Below are 19,562 nucleotides of genomic sequence, written 5' to 3'. Positions count from 1 at the left end.
TCCCTCTGCAGGGCCCAGCACATGGGAGGCAGCCAGGGTTAATCATTCCCACATGACCTTGACCCCACCTGTCCTGGCGGCTTTGCCTCTGCCTCCTGCAGCCCCTCACGCCAACTCAGGAGGAGCCATGGGGCGCTGGGCCTGGGTCCCCAGCCCCCGCCCCTCACCTGGGCTGTGTACCTTCCTGCTGCTGCTGCTGCTGGTGCCTCGGGGGACCCAGCCCCAGGCCAGTGGGGTGAGCACCGCTGCCCCCAGGCAGTGTTTCAAAGGGCTCCCTGAGTCCACTCGAGGCTTCTGGGATAAGGCCAGAGAGACGGTTCCCAGGGCAGGAGGAATGGGGTAGGGGCCCAGGGTGTGGCCTGGGGGTGAGAATCAGCCCTGGGGGGTGGGGGTGGAGCACGGGCTGGCCTGGGCGCTGATCTTGGACCTTGGGAGTTGTTCCTGGAGCTGTGTCGACTGGCCTGGGCCCTGTGGGTCTGGCCCCTCTAGGCCTTGGTGGGTCCCAGTGTTTGTGGTGAGGAGGAGGGGCCTCTGAGGGACTGCGGCTGCCTCCATCCTCCCTAGAACTGACCAGTGGTGGTATGCCTGGACCGGACTGTGGCTTGAGCTCAGGATGGGGAGGAGGCAGGCCCAGCAGAGGCTTCAGGGCGTCCAGTGTCCTCAGACCCTGCTCCAAGGTGCTTCCCAGTACAGGAGCAGGCTCAGGACTGGGACTTCCCCACCTACACTCTGCCTGCGTATTTGGTTCCTCCTAGAATGGTACGGAACCCCCAGGACCTAATGCCACAGCCAGCCCCAGGGTCCCCATGATCCCTGTGACCTCTGCGACTCCCAAGACCCCAGCACCGAGTGCTCCGGATGCAGAGGTGGAGGAGGCGGGACCCCAAGGTGCAGAGCTGCCCTCCCCAGCCAGGGTTGCTCCCTCTAGCAGCAGCTCTGGGGGCCAAGGTGGGTTGGGAGGAAGCTTTGCACTGCACCTGGAGGACATGCAGGGGGCCTATGGGCGTGGGGTGGGTGACTCGGTGGGAGGGTGGAAACGGGGCCTGACCCTGCTGCCCCTGCAGTGCTCACGGAGGCCGGGCAGCCCTGCAGGTTCCCCTTCCGCTACGGAGGCCGAATGCTGCACTCCTGCACCCTGGAGGGAAGCGCCCGCAGGAAGTGGTGGGTCCCTGGCTGTGGGCCCTGCCCAGCCTGCAGGGCAGGTGGAATGAGTGACTGGAGCTGCGTGGGAGGCCGGGAGGGGGCCTGGGGCCTGGGGCTGGCCCTTGTCACTCCCAGCATTGCTTCCCAGGTGTGCTACTACTCACAACTATGACCGGGACAGGGCCTGGGGCTACTGTGTGGAGGTTGCCCTGCCTCTGGAGGACCCAGGTGGGTGCGGGGTGTGTCTAGGTGGGGCTGCGGTGAGGTGTGTGAGCTGGGGGTGCCGGGGTCCAAGTGCTGAGTGGGGTAGGGCCAAGGGAGGCTGCTGACCTGGGCCAGGTCCTGCCTGGAGCGGAGGAGCAGCTGGGCTTTGGCCCTGGAGATGGCTTTGGGAAAGGAGCCATCAACCCTGGGTTCAGCAAGGGTGCCCCTTCCAGCAGGGCCTCACCCTCTCTGGGGCTGGGGCGCCCCCTAGTGGTGAGAGCCGGCCCTCTGGCCACAGACAAGCCAGGTGGCCCAGGTGGCCCAGGGAGTGAGCCTGTGGGCCTGGGGGCATGGTGGCAGCAGCCTTGTCCTCCCGGAGCTCTGGGGACACAGGGGGGACTGCATTGCCTGGCAGCTTCTTGGCTGCTGAGTGCAGAGCCGTGGGACCATTTGCCCAGGTGCCAGGTAGAGGGCTGGGGAGAAAGGGGAGGGTCTCAGGAACCCGGAGGGAGCAACTGGGAGGTGGAGGGCAGTGGAGGTCCTTGGCAAGCAGGGGAGTCATGGAGGGACCCCGCGGACTCTTGCCTCTCCTGCTTCACCCTAGCTGCCCTTGACCCCTGCGCCTCTGGCCCCTGCCTCCACGGGGGCACGTGCTCCCGCACCCAGGACCCTGTGTCCTATCATTGCACTTGCCCCCTGGCCTTCACTGGCAGGAACTGCAGCATAGGTGAGCGGCTCTGGGGCTGTGGGCTGGGCCAGCCCGGGCGGGTGGGAGGCAGGCAGGGCTCCTGCATGGGGCTGTGGTGCGGGGAGCGGGGGCTCACTGCGTGACCCCCAGAGAAGTGCTTCGACGAGACCCGCTACGAGTACCTGGAGGTGGGCGACCGCTGGGCCCGTGTGCACCAGGGCCGTGTGGAGCAATGTGACTGCGTGGGCGGCCAGGCCCGGTGCGAAGACACCCGCCACACAGGTACACCATGGCCAGCTCCGGGAGGCCTGGGCACCACGGTGAGGGGCAGCCGTGCCCCTGAGCCCCCACCCAAGCAGAAGGGACTTGCCCGAGGCCACCCAGCAGCAAGGGCACAGGAAGGACTGGGCCCTGGCCCCTGCAGGTGCTGGAGGCTGGGCCTAGCTTCTGGGCCCTTCTGCAGCTTGCCCGAGCAGCCCATGCCTGAACGGGGGCACCTGCCACCTGATCGTGGGCACCGGGACTAGCGTCTGTGCCTGCCCACCAGGCTATGCCGGGAGGCTCTGCAATGTGGGTAAGTGTGTTTGGCCTTCCTGCCTCCTGAGCAAGCCTGGGACAGCGTCGAGGTGGCCCCACAGCAGTGGACTCACGCCCGTCCTGTGCTCAGTGCCTGCAGAGCGCTGCTTCCTGGGGAACGGCACCGAGTACCGGGGCGTGGCCAGCACTGCTGCCTCGGGCCTGGGCTGCCTGGCCTGGAACTCCGACCTGCTCTACCAGGAGCTGCACGTGGACTCAGTGGGCGCCGCCGCCCTGCTGGGCCTGGGCCCCCACGCCTATTGCCGGTCAGCACTGGAGGCTACCCCAGGCACCTCGCTCTGAGTGGGTGGGTGGCTCTCAGGACCCAGCTGGGGCCAGTCCTGGGCAGAGAAGCCTCTGCCCAGGAGGCTGCCCTCAGGAGGCTGGGCTGAGGTGCTCTGACTAGGATCTGCTGAGGAAGCACCAAGGCTCTGAGTGAGGAGCCCCTGCCCTGTGTTCCCGAGGGCTCCCCCTCTCCCAGCCCTCTCTGAGTGGCAGTGTGACCTTCCTGTCCCCTCCAGGAACCCGGATAAGGATGAGAGGCCCTGGTGCTACGTGGTGAAGGACAGTGTGCTCTCCTGGGAGTACTGCCGCCTGGCGTCCTGCGGTGTGGGCTCGTGGAGGGCGCAGAGCTCAGCGGGCTGGGGCTGGACCCTGGGAGCAGATCCGGGGGCAGCTCCCCAGGTGGCCCAGGCGCTCATGCCGGGGTCTCTGACTCCTGGGGTGGGCTGGGTCACGGGCCGCAGGGGAAGGCAGGCACACCCAAGCGAGCGGGCGGCTCGGCTGTCGTGGGCCTGTGGCTGGGTACTCTCTTCCTGTGGCTGGGTACTCTCTTCCTGTGGCTGGGTACTCTTCCTGTGGCTGGGTACTCTCTTCCTGTGGCTGGGTACTCTCTTCCTGTGGCTGGGTACTCTTCCTGTGGCTGGGTACTCTCTTCCTGTGGCTGGGTACTCTTCCTGTGACTGGGTACTCTCTTCCTGTGGCTGGGTACTCTCTTCCTGTGGCTGGGTACTCTTCCTGTGACTGGGTACTCTTCCTGTGGCTGGGTACTCTTCCTGTGGCTGGGTACTCTCTTCCTGTGGCTGGGTATTCTCTTCCTGTGGCTGGGTACTCTTCCTGTGGCTGGGTACTCTCTTCCTGTGGCTGGGTACTCTCTTCCTGTGGCTGGGTACTCTCTTCCTGTGGCTGGGTACTCTTCCTGTGGCTGGGTACTCTCTTCCTGTGGCTGGGTACTCTTCCTGTGACTGGGTACTCTTCCTGTGGCTGGGTACTCTTCCTGTGGCTGGGTACTCTCTTCCTGTGGCTGGGTATTCTCTTCCTGTGGCTGGGTACTCTTCCTGTGGCTGGGTACTCTCTTCCTGTGGCTGGGTATTCTCTTCCTGTGGCTGGGTACTCTCTTCCTGTGGCTGGGTACTCTTCCTGTGACTGGGTACTCTCTTCCTGTGGCTGGGTATTCTCTTCCTGTGGCTGGGTACTCTCTTCCTGTGGCTGGGTACTCTCTTCCTGTGGCTGGGTACTCTTCCTGTGGCTGGGTACTCTCTTCCTGTGGCTGGGTATTCTCTTCCTGTGGCTGGGTACTCTCTTCCTGTGGCTGGGTACTCTTCCTGTGGCTGGGTACTCTCTTCCTGTGGCTGGGTACTCTTCCTGTCCTGCAGGGCGACCCTGAGGCTCAGAGGTGAGCCAGATGCCCAGAGCAGGGCTGGGCTGAGGAGGCCCTCCCTGCCTGTGGAACCCTGTGGTGTGACCTGGTGACCTCTGCCCCTAGAATCCTTGGTCAGAGTCCAGCTCCCGCCCCCTGAGGTCCTGGTGACCCTGCCAGAGCCCGCCCCGGCCGGCCGCCCAACCTGTGGCAAGAGGCACAAGAAGAGGACGTTCCTGCGGCCTCGGATCGTGGGCGGCTCCTCCTCCCTGCCTGGCTCCCACCCGTGGCTGGCCGCCATCTACATAGGGAGCAGCTTCTGCGCTGGAAGCCTCATCCACACCTGCTGGGTGGTGTCTGCTGCCCACTGCTTCTCCAGCAGGTGAGTGGCCCTGGCCCCGGGCCCACCCCACAGGGTCCAGTGGACCCCAGCCCACGCCCACTCCATCCAGCACTGCACCTGCGCCCACGCTGGCCTCCATCCATCCACTGGCCCCACCTCAGGCACATGCCGGCTGCCATCCCACATGGCCCATCCTGGGGCTCTGTGGACTGTCTCACGTGTCCTTTCACCTCGTTGGGACTGAGCACTTGGCCCTGTGCTAGGCACTGAGGCTCCAGAAACCCTGGCTCTATTTGGGGGGCCCTGGGACAGTGGAGGGGCTCCTGCAGAGGCAGTGGTTGGGACGTCCTGGCCTCCAGGTGGACCGCCCTCCCGGAGCCCAGCTCCAGACGGCAGGGTGGGGAGGAGGGAGAGGACGGGCACACATCCCTCTTGCCAAGGTCTTCAGCCACCCAGCTGGGTGTGGAACCAGGGGCACTGGAAGACACCCTGCAGCCCGTGAGTCTCCTGCCAACCGGGAGACTTGGCTTTCTGCCCAGGGACGCTCAGCCCTGGTCTGAGACCAAACGGCCTGGGAAGCAAAGCTGGATCACACTGCCCAGCCTGGAGGGGTGGTGGGAGCAGACGGGCCTGAGAGCCACCGGTTCTCCTCCTCTGTCTCATCTTCTGCCAATGGGGCCCAGGGGAAGACCCTGGCTCAGTCCTGCCCTGCAGAGGGACGCCGAGGTCCAGATGGGGCAGAGAGACTGACCCGGGCCTGGGCTCTGTGGCTTACAGGAGTGAGGGCCTGTCTCGGGCCAGGCCAGACCCCGATGGGAGAGGCCCTCGGGAGGACAGGTCTGCACCCTCCCGACCCCGTCTCAGCACAGTCGCCTGGGCGCCCTGGGGTGTTAGTGGGGTGGTTGGAGGTGGCACAGCGCTTTGGCTCCTGGGCCTAGGGCCTGGGGCTGCTGAGACCCCACCACTCCTGTCCCTTCTTCCTGCTTTTCAATGGACGGGGCCCACACCGGACACCTCATAGGCCGCTCCCTTGCTAAGTAGCTGTGGCCGGTGGGGCCCTGTCCCTGGTGGGGTGCTGACTGAGTGGCCTGAGGAGAGGCCAGGTCCGTGCTGCCACCAGACCCGGCCCCGCAGCCCCCCCAGGGAGAGCATCTCCGTGGTGCTAGGACAGCACCTCTTCAACCGCACGACAGACGTGACCCAGACGCTCGGCGTCGAGAAGTATGTCCCCTACTCCCTGTACTCAGCGTTCAGCCCCAGGGACCATGACCTCGGTGAGCCCGGCACTCGGTGGGCGGGGCCTTCCTGTGCACCCCAAGCCAGAGCAGGGCCAGGGCAGGGGCCAGGGCCCGGGCAGACCCTGGGGGCGGGAGGAGGCGGGTCTGGGGCAGGGCAGCCAGAGGGCCTGGTGTGGCCTCCTTTGGCTGGAGGGAACCTGGCCTGAGACTTGGTCTATCCTGGACCCCTCCCAAGGCTGACCTCTGACCTCTCCCCTGCCCAGTCCTGATCCGGCTGAAGAAGAAGGGGGAGCGCTGTGCCGTCCGCTCCCAGTTCGTCCAGCCCATCTGCCTGCCCGAGCCTGGCGTCTCCTTCCCGCCTGGACACAAGTGCCAGATTGCAGGCTGGGGCCACGTGGATGAGAGTGAGTGGGGACAGCCCCAGGGCCGGCCACAGCAGGCTGGGCCCTGCTGACTGCGCTGTGTCCTGCAGACATGGGCAGCTACTCCAGCTCCCTGCGGGAGGCTCTGGTCCCCCTGGTCCCTGACCACAAGTGCCGCAGCCCCGAGGCCCATGGTGCAGACATCAGCCCCAACATGCTCTGTGCAGGCTACTTTGACTGCAAGTTGGACGCTTGCCAGGTGAGCTGAGCTGCCCCAGTGGGCTGGACAGGTGGGGTCAGTGGATCCGCTCACCCCTGGAGCTCAGAGCTGGAGGGGACCCTGACCCACAGGGCCAGCCGGGGACCCCAGAACAGAACTTATACCCGCCCTGTTGGTGGCCGGCACCCCAGGATGGCTGCCTGGCCCCTGTAGGGAGGGCAGGTATCCTCACGGAGTCCCTTCCTCAAACATGGGGAAACCAAGGCAAAGAGACCTCAGAGAGGCCCCTCCGATACAGCCCAGGTATCAACCCGTGGCTAGGGCTGTCCACCATGTCAGGCGCTAAAGGCCGAGCCCCTTTGCCCAGATATCTCTCAGGCGGGCTCGTTGGCCAGCCCGCAGATCCCAACAGACAGGGTCTGACCCCTCACTGCCAACAGAGTGTCTTGGAAGGACTGCTGTGCACGCCATTTTATGGGTGGGGAAACCGCCCCAAGCAAGGCCAGATCACTCTTCCGAGTTTGCCCTGCTCAGATGGGGGGTGGTCTTGACACTGGACCCCAGAGCTGTCAGGGAATCGGAGGGCTTCCTGGTGGAGGGGGCGTTCGCCCTGACCTGAGACCTGCACCGGCCTCTGTCAGGATGCAGGGCGACCCTCAGTCCACGTGGGTATGCTTCTGGGCAGGAGGGCAGCCAGTGGACAGTGTTGTGGTGGAGGTGAGGGGCGGCCAGAGGCTCAGGGAGGCTGTGGTGAGGCCACTCACCTGGCCTGGCGCAACTGGCCCCTGGTGGCCAGAGGATGAGGAGGCCTTCCTGTGCGGCCTCGTCTTCAGCATGCCCTTGCTATCTGTCCCCGGCTGTCGACAACCTGCCTGGGCAGTTCTGTCACTGGCAGAAGACACCTCGGGGCCCAGGATCCACTCTCCTTGGAGGTGTTTTGGGGTGGAGGGATGGGGAGCCCTGAGCCGTGTCTCTGCCCCAGGGTGACTCGGGCGGACCCCTGGCCTGTGAGAAGAACGGGGTGGCCTACCTGTACGGCATCATCAGCTGGGGCGACGGCTGCGGACGAGGCAAGCCAGGCGTCTACACCCGCGTGGCCAACTATGTGGACTGGATCAGTGACCGGATCCGGCCTTCCAGGCGGCCTGCAGCTCCCTCCTGAAGCCCTCGGGGACACCCAGCCTCTCTCATTGCCTCGCTGACAATAAAGACGTTTCTAAGCACCCGCCTCCCTGGAGCCCCTCCCAGACCACACCCTGGGCCAGGGGCTGCAGACGGGGTGGCCTGGCCAGCGGCCAGCAGGCTCCTCAGTGGAGGTGGGAGCCTGCAGCCCCCAGGAGTGGACTCATGGCCCAGCACCTCAGGCGGGGGTCAGGGCCAGAGCCTCACCCACGCCCACGGCAGGGTCCGACACAGGCAGGTATGTGGTCAGCTCCAGGCACCCTGGGCTGTTCCAGGGCAGGACGTGGAAAGTAAGTCCTGGTCTCAGGTCAGGGACAGGGCCCTGAGCCAGCTGGGAGATGCTAGACCCTCAAGCAGACAGGCCACCGACACACTGCTGGTGCCTTTCGGCTTTAAGGTGGCAGCCTGCCTGGGTTTTCCCTGGCCGTGACCCCTCTGAGGGAGCAGGGGAGAAGGGCCCCTGTCCAGGTGTCATGGTTGGTGGGCTGCTGCTGGTCCAGAGTTCCTGGAGCCAGCCCCTGACTCCAGCCAGGCAGGACACGGAGGCTTACCTAGTGGCGAGGTGGGCCCGAGTCGGGGCCGGGCAGGGGGCGGGGCGCTGGGGAAGGCACCAGGCTGTGGGCTGGGTCTGTCCTTGGTGTGAAACCCCCGTGAGGGGGGGGCAGGACGTGAGGTGTGGTGCAGCAAGTCAGGGTGGCGTCCACGTGGCCAAGGCTGGGCTGAGGCCAGCAGATGCCTGGGAACAGCACCAGAGGCCAGGGAGAGGCCAGCGTCTTGCCCCACACCCGTAGCCCTGGGAAGGCAGCAGACGGTGCTGGGCTCAGGCTCGACCTGGGCCAGTGCCCGCTGGTGTCTGCCATCGCCTACCTCCTGCGACGGGGGGCCTCTCTCCAGGCTGCCACCAGGGTCCGCCTACCCCTCGGGGCTTCTGCCAACCCTGCCCTTCCTGTGCTGCAGCCCACCAGCCCCCTGCTCCTCGGCCGGGCCCGCTTCTGTCCCCCGGTGCCGAGATGCAGGAGGCCATCTTCTGCGTGCCTTCGCTGGGGCCACCCGGGTCCTCAGGAGGCTCCTGGCATGTCCGATGGAGCCCAGGCCCTGCCAGGCACTGCAGCGCTGGCCCTGCCTTGGCAGGCCACGTTCAGAGCAGGAAGACAGGCTGGCCTGCTCTGACAGCAGAGTCCAGCAGTAGCTGCTTGCTGGCCCTGACCTGCACTCGTGCCGGGGGCCATCCAGAGGTGGCGCTTGGCTCCCGCTTGCCTGGAGGGCCCACGGGGCCACAGCTGGCTGCAGAGGAAGTGAGGCAGGGAACAGGACCAGGTCTGCCCTCTGCCGTGGCCTCAGCGAGCTGGACATTCGCTGCCCTGGAAAGTCAGAGTTCGAGCAGAGGGAGAGTGCTGGCCCTGGGAGGGCAGCAGCGGGGCAGCCATGGGCCTGGGCCTCCTGGGCTGGTGAACAGGTGCTACTGCTGACCACCCCCCAGCCTCGTGCTGGCCACAGTCCTGGTGCAGCCGCAGTGCTGAGGGTGAGTGGCCCCTAGCGCCGCAACGGGGTCTGTCCCCTGGGCTGCCTGGTGCTCCTGCTGCTCTCCTGAGGTGCCTGGTACACAGTTGTCCTCATGTCAAGCCAGCGTCGCCCTGGAGTGGCCGGGTGGGGCTGCAGGCGACTGGCACCTCCACCTCAGCTCAGGCTCCCTCCACGCCTCCTGTGCGGGCTGTGCTTCGGACTGACCTGGGGTCAGTGCCACTGGCCTCTGTGCCCTTCTGTGTCCTTGGGGTCTCTGGGGAGCCCAGCAGGAGGTCAGAGGAGAGGATGTGCTGGAGGTGTGTTTCCGGGCCCCCCGGGTGTTGTGGGTTGAGCTGGGTCTCTGTCCCAAGGCCTCGACTCTGACTGTATTTGGAGGTGGAGTCTTTACACAAATGAGGTCACCAGTGTGGGTCCCGATCCAGGCCCATGGAGTCCTCCTAAGAAGAGGGGATCAGGACACAGATGTGTATGGAGGGGACCATGTGACAAAGCAGGAAGGAGACGGCTATCTGCAGGCCAAGGCCATGGACTGCAGAGGGACCAGCTGAGCACCCGGAGCCCAGCCTCCAAGCCTGTGAGACCCTCCACCGCCCACACGTCCTGGCAGTAGCTCCAGCAGATGAGCACCCAGGCTGGCCGCGTCCCTGTTGAAGGCCACGCTGCTCCAGACCTCAGGGCCTCCTCCGGGGTCCTGGACCAGCCGGACTTCAAGCCTGGCAGGGGTGCCCACTCCTCTTCCATGGCTACCCAGGGTCACCAAATGGTCCCTTGTGGCCTTGCCTGATTACACCTTTGTGAAGAAGTCCCTGATGGTCCCTCCACATGGGCAGCTCACTGGGACCCTGGTGGACACAAGAGGCATCACTTTTTGCTCACTTTTAATTTACTTGTTTTGTTCAGGATTTTGCATTTTTGTTTTGTGAGTGAGATTGACCTACAATCTTACATTCTTTGAGTGACTGTTACCACGGCTCATGTCATAAGTTTGAGAGGTTCCTTTTCTAATCAGAATCCACTGGGCAATTCTGTCTGAGCCTGGGGTGACTGTCAGTCTCCTGCCTGGTGTTCTCTTTACAGGACGATGGTAACTCCCTGGGACGATGACACTATCCAACAGTTCAGGCTGGGAACTTCTTGAGCCAGTTAAAGGAAGTGATTTTTATGAATTTGTCTCGTTTTTCACATGTATTACATAAGGTTGTTCATAGTTGTCTTAGGCAGTTTTCTGTTGCTATTACTGATTCCCTGAGACCAGGTCATTTTTGAATAACAGAGGTTTGTTAGCTCATGGCAGCAGCTCAGCAGCTGGCGAGGCCAGAGCCGCATCCCAGCCTGGCACGGGGCCCCCAGTGAGACGGGCAAGCTGCCACAGTTCTCTTCTTTCTCTCCTGTGAAGTCACGAGGCCACGTGGCCTGTGCTGAGGGCCTTGTCCAGCCTCCCTACCTCTGGAGGCCGGCCCCAAACATGGCCATCTGAAGACCCTGGATTGGACATCCACACATGGACGTCTGGTGCACACTGTCCACGGCAGCAGTACTCCACCGGCCTGCCTCGTCTGCGGGCTAGCTTGTCGTCGCTCTGGCGCTGCTCGGGAAAATGTCCTGCGGAGAGAAGAGGGTGTCTGGCTCCGTGGGGAGCCGTGCTCAGCTGCCTCCCTTGGCTTTGGACCTGTGGGGGCACGTGGTGCATCAGAGTGTAGGGGAGCCGCCCGCCTCCTGGTCGGGCGGGGGAGGAGGAGGGGCGGGGGTCCCACCCCAGAGACCCAGAGACCTGCCCCTGGGCCCCACCTCTTAGAGTCCCAAGGTGGCAGGGAAGCTGGAGGGCGAAAGGAGGGCCCCCTGAAGCAAAACCAGGCCCTGGCAGGGGAGGAGGGCCGCACGAGGCACCGGGGAGTGAAAAGGGCGGAATCATGCTCCACGTGTGTACCGAGCGACTGCAGTGACGCCCCACTCCCAACAGTGCCACAGGCTGGGGACCAGGACACGGCACATGGGCCTTGGGGACCATCCAGGCCTGGGCTGTGGCAGTTGCCATAACAGAAAACAGCAGGAGTGTGTCCTCCCACGGTTCCGGGGCTGGAGGCCCACAGTCGGGGTGCGGTGTGGCTCCTCCTTTCCGTGTGCCCTGGAGGGAGGGAGCTCCCGCCTCCCTGTCGCCTCCGGAGGGCCAGGCTGTGGGCCAGGGCCCACTTGGGACCCCGCTGGCCTTCAGCACCCTCACACTCGTGCTGGGGCCAGAGCACGGACAGATGCGGTGAGGGGACACTGGTCACCTTCATCTTGCCAGGTGACCCGTGGAGAGTGGACAAAGGCGTGGGGTGTCTTGCAGCCATCACGCCCGCCCACTCCCCACTGGTCAGACCTGTTCATGCAGCATCTCGCAGCAGAGGGCAAGCGAACGGGTGAGTGGGCACGGCACCTGGTCAGCCAGGACGCCCACGGTGCCACCTGTCCCTCGAGCCTCCTCACATATGTGGAGCCATGGTGATTGTGGAAGACCCTTGAGCACACGTGGTCCCCGGCTCCTGGTGGTAACGTCAGCCCAGGGGGAGGCGCGGCCGCGCGGGGTGGAGGTGCAGGGGCTGGCGTGGCTCCACGCCACAGAGCCAACCCGGCGGCAGTGCCCTGACATGGTCTCGGCTGCAGTGTGCCTGTCCCTGATGACCAGCAGCAGCGCTGTGGCCATGAGCTCAGCAGCGGGGTGGCCACTCTAGGGTCCCCCCTGGCGTGCGGGCTGGGCGGTCATCCTGTCTCAGTGTGACCCTGTCTTCTGGCTCTGCCCCTCCGGAAGCACCCAGTTCTCCAGCTTGCCCTCTGCCCCCGCGAGGCCCGAGGCCGGCCAGCCTGTGCAGGGGCAGGAGGGCCTCACCACGTGCACCACAGCCCTGGCAGCTCTGGGAGCCGAGGTGCCAACTGGGGCAGGAGCCAAGTCAGGGTCGCGTAGGCCCAACGGGGAAGGGAGCTCTCCCCCCGCGGCAGCAGCCTCCGGCGGCCACAGAGCTGCCCTCGAGGCCACAGGAGTGGGGGAGGGGCGCCTGTCCCCAAGGGCCTGCGTTCCGGGGGCCAGCGTGCAGCAGGTGCAGCGGCCAGGCGTGGCTGGACCTGGGCCAGGGCCAGTGCTTGGGAATGCAGCCCCTCCCTGCTGGGAAGAGCAAGTGCCAGGCGCCCAGGGCGGATGTGTCCGTGGCTACAGCCCCCGTCTGGCACCTGGCCTGCACGGCTGTCCTGGGCCAGCCCCTGGGGGCCTGCTGGGCAGGGAACGTGAATGGAGCTCTGTGGTCAGCAGCTGTTCCATGGAGGGCGCTGGTGAGTGGGGGTGCACAGGCCATGGGGGTGCAGGGCTGCTGCCTGGGCCTACAACCCCTCCCTGCATGAGGCCCCAGCAAGACCTCTGGCTGGCTCAGGACCAGCCCTATGCTCCCCCGAGACCTGCCCTCTCAGACCCCAGGGGCAATGGGGAGGGGACACCAGGGCTGAGCCCGGCTCCAGGGTGGGCGGAAGCGGGTCCCTGCTGGCCGTGAGCCTATTTCTCCTCCCCTGTGTGAGGCAGACAGAACCCAGTCTGCAACCCGGATGGACGAGATGAAGACTCACGGGGTGGTAGGCCACTGTTCGCCCTCACTCCTACCAGCACCCGCGTCTGCTTGTCTGGGAGCGTCCCCCTCCACTGCTGTTCCCTGGCTCCCTGCTGCTCCTGAAGTCCTTGGCTGTCTCATAGAGGGGGGGGCCCATGATGTAGACCTGCCAGGTCCCCAAAGAACTTGGGCTCCAGAAGAACCTGGGTGGGCATGGAGAGCTCAGGCCAGCCCCTGAGAGCTGCTGGGCTGGGGCTGTAGGGCTGAGGACAGGAAATCCAGACGCTGAGACAGGGCTGCAGGCAGGGCCCTCACAAGGCAGGGGCTTCTCCGTGTCCTATGCTGGGTTGGGGCATGGCAGCCTTTGGCAGGCCCAGCTCTTGGACGGGGATTGGGGGAGACCAGACCTGGAGACTGGGGCCAATGAAGTGGCAGAGTGGGTCCCGGTGCCGCTCACCTGCCCCAGGTGCACACTGCCTGAAGCTGATGTGTGGCAATGAGTGATGAGGGACGGAACCAGAGAGCCCTGCACCCCTACCCTGCCACTGTGTGGCCAGTGTTCTCTGGGCGTGGGGAGGCCTGGGCCAAGGCAGCCAGGGCTCATCTGCCCTCAGGAGTTTCTGGTGGTGCCCTGGGTGGGGTAGGAGCAGGTACCAGAGGGGAAGCCAGAGTGGCTGAAGACAAACTGAAATTGGGAACAGGTTCCCTGAGTGCGGACAACCCCTTCTGTTGGGCAGGTCCCCCCTGCTTTTGGAAGGGAAGCCCCCAGTCTGGGCTTGAGGCTGCCTCAGATGGCTGCAGGTGGCCACATGGCAGCAGGTGGCCACATGGCAGCAGGCAGGAACTGTGGGGCAGTGGCCAGCAGGGTGGGGAAGCCGCCCGGGCCCAGGCTCCACAGGCTCCCACCTGGCAGCAGGGGCGCGGGCTGGGGCGCCGCCTGCCGCCAGGTCCCTGGCCGCCCCGCCCGCGGCGCCGAGGCCCGCCCTCCTGGCCCAGCCCAGGCCCTCCCGAGCTATTTTGAAAGTGACCCTGGGCTCCGGCGCCCAGGGCGCAGGGAGAGGGCGCGGCGGGCGGCGGAACCATGACAGAAGATGACCGAGGCGGCGCTGGTGGAGGGCCAGGTCAAGCTGCGGGACGGCAAGAAGGTCGGGGCGTGGTGGGGGCGCGGGGCGGGGCGCGCGCGGGCGGTCGCTCACGCTGTCCTTGTCCCCGCAGTGGAAGAGTAGGTGGCTGGTGCTGCGCAAGCCGTCGCCGGTGGCAGGTGAGCGGGCGGCGGGCAGCGGGCGGCGGGCCCTGCGACCTCATCCCGGCCGGCGCCACTGGCCCGAAATAGCCGAGTCGCGGTCCCTGAAACCCGGCCTGGCGGTAACCGGAGAGTGGTGCACGGCGCGGCGGCCAGGACCTGCTGCCCGGGAGCCCGGTGGCCGGGAAGGCCGCATCCCGGCCCAGGGCAGCCGGGGAACAGCCCGCGGCCTCCCTCACTCGGCGCAGTGGTCCCTGTGCCTGGGACCTCGGCGTTGGGAGCGCCAGGGCAGGAGTCCCCAGGGCCCTTCCCCGCCCCAGCGGGCAGGGCGGGCCAGGTGGAAGAGGGCTGCTGTGTCCCAGAGAAGTGGCGTTGACCTTGTTTGGGGTGCACGGGCCTCCGGGCAGAGGGGTCCCACCCGCAGCGGCACCCCAGTGAGGTGGAGCCGGCAGGAGCCCGGTCCTGCCCTGGAGGGCCGCGTGCCACGCTGCAGCTGTCTGGGGAGACAGGTGCCCAGAGCTGCCCAGGCCCCGGGGTCTGTGGGGTGCTGGGCGGGGCGTGTGCCTGAGGCCAGCGTGTCTTCCAGGACGCGGCCTCGCTCCTCCCTGCACGCGGGTGTGTGCGTGGGGGGTCAGCTGGTTTTTGCGGACCCTTGATTCCTGCCTGGGCTCAGCCCCCTTTCCAAGGGGCCCAGCTCCGTGGGCTGCTCATTCCTCAGTCCTTCAAGCCCAGACCTGGCCCTACGCGGCTCTGCCCCAACCCTGCACTGTCTCAGGAGGAGGTGGGGGTCTGGGGGAGTGAGGGCCCCCAGCAGGCAGGCCAGGAGTGGAGGGCCATGGGGTGAAGGCCACGTGGGCAGGCATGAAGGCCGTGGCCAGCTGAGGCCAAGGGGGGACAGGTGCTCCTGTGGCCGGGGCTGCCCAGTGCCTGTGCAGAGCACCCGAGAGACAGGAAGTCCTGTCCCAGGCGCCCTCCCGGAGGAGCATCCCTGGGGCGCTGTCCGTGCCTCCTCAGGCCACAGAGCTTCCCAGGAGGCAGGGCCGGCGGCATGGAAGGGGTACCTGGGGCTGAGGGTGCCTGGGATTCCCCAGCTCTCCCAGTGTGCACAGTCTGCCAGGCTGGTTGGCATCTCTGGGTTTTCCATGTGCCCGGCAGTCAGGAGGCAGAAGGCCCCCGTGGCGGGAGGGGAGGGAGCCTGGGGAAGAAGCGAGCGGCTGGGACAGGGCGGGAGGTGGTGTGCGCCTCTCTGGTGGACCTTGGCCCTGCCCACTGTCCTATTGTTCTGGAGCCCGGCTCTCAGACACTTTCTGCTCTGGTTTCTATGGCTGCCCTGAATCCCACCAGGTGTCCTGCTACAGACCCCAGCCCACTACACTCTTGTCCAGTCCTCAGTCCCCACTGGAGACTGGGGTCTCCCCACCCCAGCCAGGCCCCTTCCTCAGGGTCCCAGACTCCCTGATCCTGGTGTGGTGGGAGAGGACGGCCAGCCCTGCTTTCTGCCATAAGACATCCAGGGTCCTTCGTTTTTAGAATCGTGACATCCCTATCAGAAAGGCCATGAGCCATGGTTAGGGGCAGGAGGTGGGGTGGTGGGGCACAGGCCTCTGCACTGCAGCCCGGGTGCCTCTCCCTGAGGCTGCCCCTGTCGTGGTGAGGCTTGTGGGCAGGAGAAAGGAAAATACCTCTTACCAGAGGTGTGTCCAGCGGTGCCCAGGGAGGGGTGGGCACAGGAGGCAGCAGCACCAGGCCTGTGGCCACGGTTTTCCACAGACGATGAGGAGCCGGCTCCTGCCCTGCTGCCACCTAGCGTGCTGTGCTCCTCAAGGCCAGACTGCATCCTGGCTCGGGGCTGTCCATCTCCTCTCTGGGCCTCTGGGAGGGGGATCTGGTCCAGTCCTGGCTGGGGTCTCACTGAGAATGGGACTGAAGTGGCATGGCTCCCCTGCTGCCCACTGAGCTGCCCCTGGGGTTCTGTCCTGCTTGGAAACCAAGTCCTGGAGCTGGCAGGGCCTTGGGGGCATTAAAGACTGAAAAGTTCAGGGCCAGAAACCTGGAGGATCTGGCCCAAGACACGGGCCTGTGGAAGCAGCCAGGCTGCCCAGGCTGCTGGAGCATCCACCTGCCTGTGGTCTTGGCACCATGTGTCCCAGGGCCCTGTTCTCAGTGCCTGGAGGGCTGGGTCCCCAGCTGGCCTCACACCCAGGCAGCCTGCCAGGGGCTGGGGCTTGGGCAGAGAGGTTGGGAAGGCCTGCCTGCAGGAGGGCACCTGTCTACATGGCCTCGAACCCCTGCACAGGAACGAGTGACCCTGGGGCTGCCGGTGCAGCTCTGCTGGGGACCCCTAGCCTTGCGGTTGGCAGCTCTGCTGACCAGTGCCTCCAGGAGTTGGGGTCTGTGGGCCCTGGGGGTCCTTCTGGAGTTGGTGCCTCTTGCTTCTGCACTCTGCTTGCTTCCCTGTGGGGATGGGGTGACATCTCAGCCTCTGGCTAAGGACGGAGTGGGTGGTGGCCAGTCTTCCTTTCCCATGGCAACGACACGGGATGGGGCCACACCCAGGGCCCAACTTCCTGCAAGCCCCATCTCGGGACAAGGACTTGGGTCTCCTGGCCCCGTGCCTGCTCAGCTCCCGTGTGCTGTGCCCAGGAGAGCCGCACCCCTCCCCGCATCTTCGTCTCTGTCTGGCAGCTCGGACCAGCCCCTACCTGGCCTGCTCCCAGGTCTTAGGAGGGAGGATGGGGCGAGGCTGTGGGCTGAGGGCCTGCGTGCGGGCCTGGCGGCTGCTACTGTCCATGCTCACTGTGGTATGAGCGGCAGTGTGGGTGGCCGCCGGGAATGCAGGCAGGGTGCTGCCTCCAGAGTCAGAGGGAGCGAGGCCTGGGGCTGCCCTCATCCTGCCCCACGTGTCCTGGGAAGCCCCAGCCAGTCTGCCAGGTCAGAGCCCCCGGCCCCGCCTGGCCTCTCCTTGGGCTCCTCCAGGGCGCTGCCTCAAGGTCACTATGACCTCTGGGGGCGGGTCCGGCCACTGCTGCCTTGCCACAGCCTCTTGCTGGCCACTGGTCCCTGTGCTTCTTCTCCGTGGGAGGCCACGGCCTGCCTCTCCCTGCCCTCCCGGGCTCTTGGCCCTGGCTGCGAGGCTTCTGTGAGCTCATGACTCCCAGTTATTTTTACATCTCCAGACGCCTGTCCAGCTGCCCCATGTCCAGTGGGTTTCTCTGCCTCTCTCATCCAGGGAAGACCTCCACCCTGGCTCCTGGGAGCCTCCCCAGGCATCCCTTGCCACCCAGATCCACAGAGTCCCCTTGATTATTTGTGTCCTCCTCTCCTCTCATCCCAGAGGGCCTGTGGCCTCCTGCTCAGAGGGCAGGGGTGACATGGCCAGTGCTGTGTCTGGTGCAGGCCTCTTGCCCAGAAGGGCAGGAGCCTCCAAGGCTGCACTCACTCCATGCCCATCCTCCATACAGTGGCCACATGGGCTCAAGGACAGGCCAGCCCAGCCTCTGTGCTCAAAACCCTTGGGACTCTCTGGGGCACAGGAGCCTGACCTGCTGCCTGCATGCAGACCACTCTGCCCCCTGCCCTCGTGTTGCCTGCCCTGGGGTCTAATACAGTGTGTTCCCTGTGCACTGCTGAACCGGATCTTCAGTCGTTCCCTCCTGGGACAACCACCAGCCCAGCACAGGTGGTCCCTGCCCCACCCGTAGGTCCCCTGTTCCCTCCTCCTATGACACTTTGCTGATGGTTGTCTCGGTTGCCGGCTAGTCTGTCACTCCCAGGGCGACTGGGACGCCTGCTGGCTGCAGCAGGCGCAGTGTGGGCGGGGCTGAGCCCTGCAGGTGTGGGAGGGGCTGTGAACCTGAGGGGCTCTGGGGCCCAGGGGGCAGGGGTCTGCCATCAGCCTTGGGGGTCTTTCTTCACTCCCAGCTTCTGCTGGGCAGCCCGCCTGTCCCACCTGCCCAGGGCAGAAGTCACGGGAGGTGAGGAGTGCGGCCCGGGGTCTGTCACTGGCCCTCCAGCCTCGTGTCCTGCGGGCTTTCGTGCCAGCGCAGGCCTGGCCATGGTGCTGCTGAGCATAAGAATGTAAGTTTTTTTTCGTACTAATGGTTCTTTAGCAAGATGATTTTGCTCACTGAGGTGGGGAAGTTGGGGCACCTCAGAGGCTGAGGCCCCTGGTAGCAGGTGTGGGGCTGGAACCTGGCAGCTGCACATGGGGTTCAGTGGCCTGGGAGCCAGCACGGGTGAGTGTGGGCTTACACGAGTGAGCATTTGTGTGTGTAAGAGTGTGCAGGTGTGTGCATGCCCAGGTAGGCATGGGAGTTCGGTCCTTGGGGCATGCGAGCGTGTGTGCCGGCTGAGTGCGTGTGCCTTAAGCCACCTCCTCACCACAGGCTCGTGTCCAGCAGGGCCAGCTCTGGTTCCTAGCTGTCACCTCCTTGCTGCTCCTCACCTGGAGGGCCTCCCACCTGAGGCTCCACCCTCATGTTCTCGGCTCTGCCCAAAGCCCAGCCCCCAGTGCCCTGGGGACACACAGATGTTCAGCCCCACGCGCGTGCATCTGTGAGCATGAGTGCACGCCAGTGTGGGCGACCCTGGCCCACCCTGGCCTCAGCAGAGTGCCACTGAGCTGCAGGCTGGCGGATTCCGACCAGGTGGGCGAGATCTGGGCAGTGTGGGTGCCGTGTGCAGCCCACGGCCCGTGTCGCCAGCTTAGATGTCCAGGGGAGGTGGACCTGCTGGCAGCCAGCGGTGTGGGCAAGTTCCACTCATGAGTGGGCAGATGCCCCTCTCCGGGCCAAGTCCATCACCACCCGTTTCTGTACACAGTTTTATTGAAGTAGCACAGGGATGCAGCCCCCATGCCTGAGGCGCACCTCGAGTGGAGCGGTCCAGAGGAGGCTGCGCACCCGTGGTGCCCACAGCAGGAGCGGGGTGGGCACCGCTCTGGCCTGTGACTAGGAGCGTGACTTCTTTTGGACAGAGGAGGAGCCGGTCTCGTGGCACTGTGCTGGCCAGCAGCACCCAAAGCAGCGCCTGTCACTGGGCAGCAAGTTCTTGCCTCTGTGACCTCCCTCTGTGCCCCTGTCTGTGCCCATGCTTGTCCCTTGACCTTTCATTTCTTGGTGCTCTGGTGCCCTGGCAGGGGAGGTTTCCATGGGAACTTGCTGGTCGCTCCGGACCGGGCTTCGTGGCCCCTCCTGTGGGTCTGCAGCTTCCCCCGGGCTGCACGGGGCAGGGTGTCTGCGGGTTGGGTGCTCTTCTTCCTCAGACGCCTTTGCTTTTCTGTGGTCATGAACATCAGGTCCCAGCCATGGATTTTCAAGTGGTGGCGGAAGCCCCACTGCCCACAGGCCCCTGTGCTCCTGCAGGGCCTCGTGGCACAGGGCCTGCCACTGGCCAGCACCGTCCATGGCTCTTCTCCCACCAGGAGGGCACCTCTGAGTCGCCGAGACAGACACCTTATGGCCTGCAAAGCCCAAACTCTCGCTCTGGGCTGGGACTCTGGTTCTGGTCCGAGGCACTGGGGTGGGAGGGAGGCAGAGCACAGGACTCTCCTGGGTCCTGCTACAGCTGCGTGCGCATCCCACCATGGGGCCTGGGACCTCGTGCGGTTTGCTGGGCCTGTTGGAA

General features: G+C 65.5%; 3 protein-coding genes across 8 annotated transcripts in view; all 3 read left to right on the top strand.

Annotated features, from left to right (window-relative positions):
- Window positions 1-72: 72 nt before the first annotated feature.
- Hgfac (HGF activator) lies at window positions 73-7,703 on the top strand. 4 transcript variants are annotated; one of them, XM_047566363.1, is made up of 14 exons: window positions 77-235; window positions 756-948; window positions 1,065-1,161; window positions 1,292-1,371; window positions 1,952-2,074; window positions 2,186-2,317; window positions 2,499-2,609; window positions 2,703-2,877; window positions 3,133-3,218; window positions 4,377-4,632; window positions 5,728-5,867; window positions 6,095-6,235; window positions 6,304-6,452; window positions 7,396-7,703. In XM_047566363.1, exons 1-14 carry the CDS (start codon window positions 128-130, stop codon window positions 7,573-7,575), a joined length of 1,971 nt encoding a protein of 656 aa, XP_047422319.1. In that variant the 5' UTR covers window positions 77-127; the 3' UTR covers window positions 7,576-7,703. The 4 variants fall into 4 exon arrangements, with proteins under 4 accessions (XP_047422321.1, XP_047422319.1, XP_047422320.1 ...); XM_047566364.1 differs by having other exon boundaries at window positions 756-888; window positions 7,396-7,701; XM_047566366.1 differs by having other exon boundaries at window positions 234-339; window positions 7,396-7,701.
- Window positions 3,225-4,370, top strand: LOC124994451 (uncharacterized). Its single transcript, XM_047566371.1, has 2 exons — window positions 3,225-3,436; window positions 3,477-4,370. Exons 1-2 carry the CDS (start codon window positions 3,311-3,313, stop codon window positions 4,275-4,277), a joined length of 927 nt encoding a protein of 308 aa, XP_047422327.1. The 5' UTR covers window positions 3,225-3,310; the 3' UTR covers window positions 4,278-4,370.
- Window positions 7,610-19,562, top strand: part of Dok7 (docking protein 7) — a 36,409-nt gene continuing 24,456 nt past the window's right edge. The window contains exons 1-2 of one of the 3 annotated variants that reach the window (XM_047566367.1): window positions 13,701-13,839; window positions 13,910-13,955. In XM_047566367.1, the coding sequence (XP_047422323.1) occupies window positions 13,786-13,839; window positions 13,910-13,955 (100 nt within the window). In that variant the 5' untranslated portion in view covers window positions 13,701-13,785. Of the gene's footprint in view, window positions 7,834-13,700; window positions 13,840-13,909; window positions 13,956-19,562 lie in introns of those variants that run through there. The other 2 variants (XM_047566369.1, XM_047566370.1) reach the window with 2 other exon arrangements.

Source organism: Sciurus carolinensis, chromosome 10 (assembly GCF_902686445.1).
Source record: "Sciurus carolinensis chromosome 10, mSciCar1.2, whole genome shotgun sequence".
Classification (NCBI taxonomy): Eukaryota; Metazoa; Chordata; class Mammalia; order Rodentia; family Sciuridae; genus Sciurus; species Sciurus carolinensis.
This window is presented reverse-complemented; position numbering and strand designations above follow the sequence as displayed.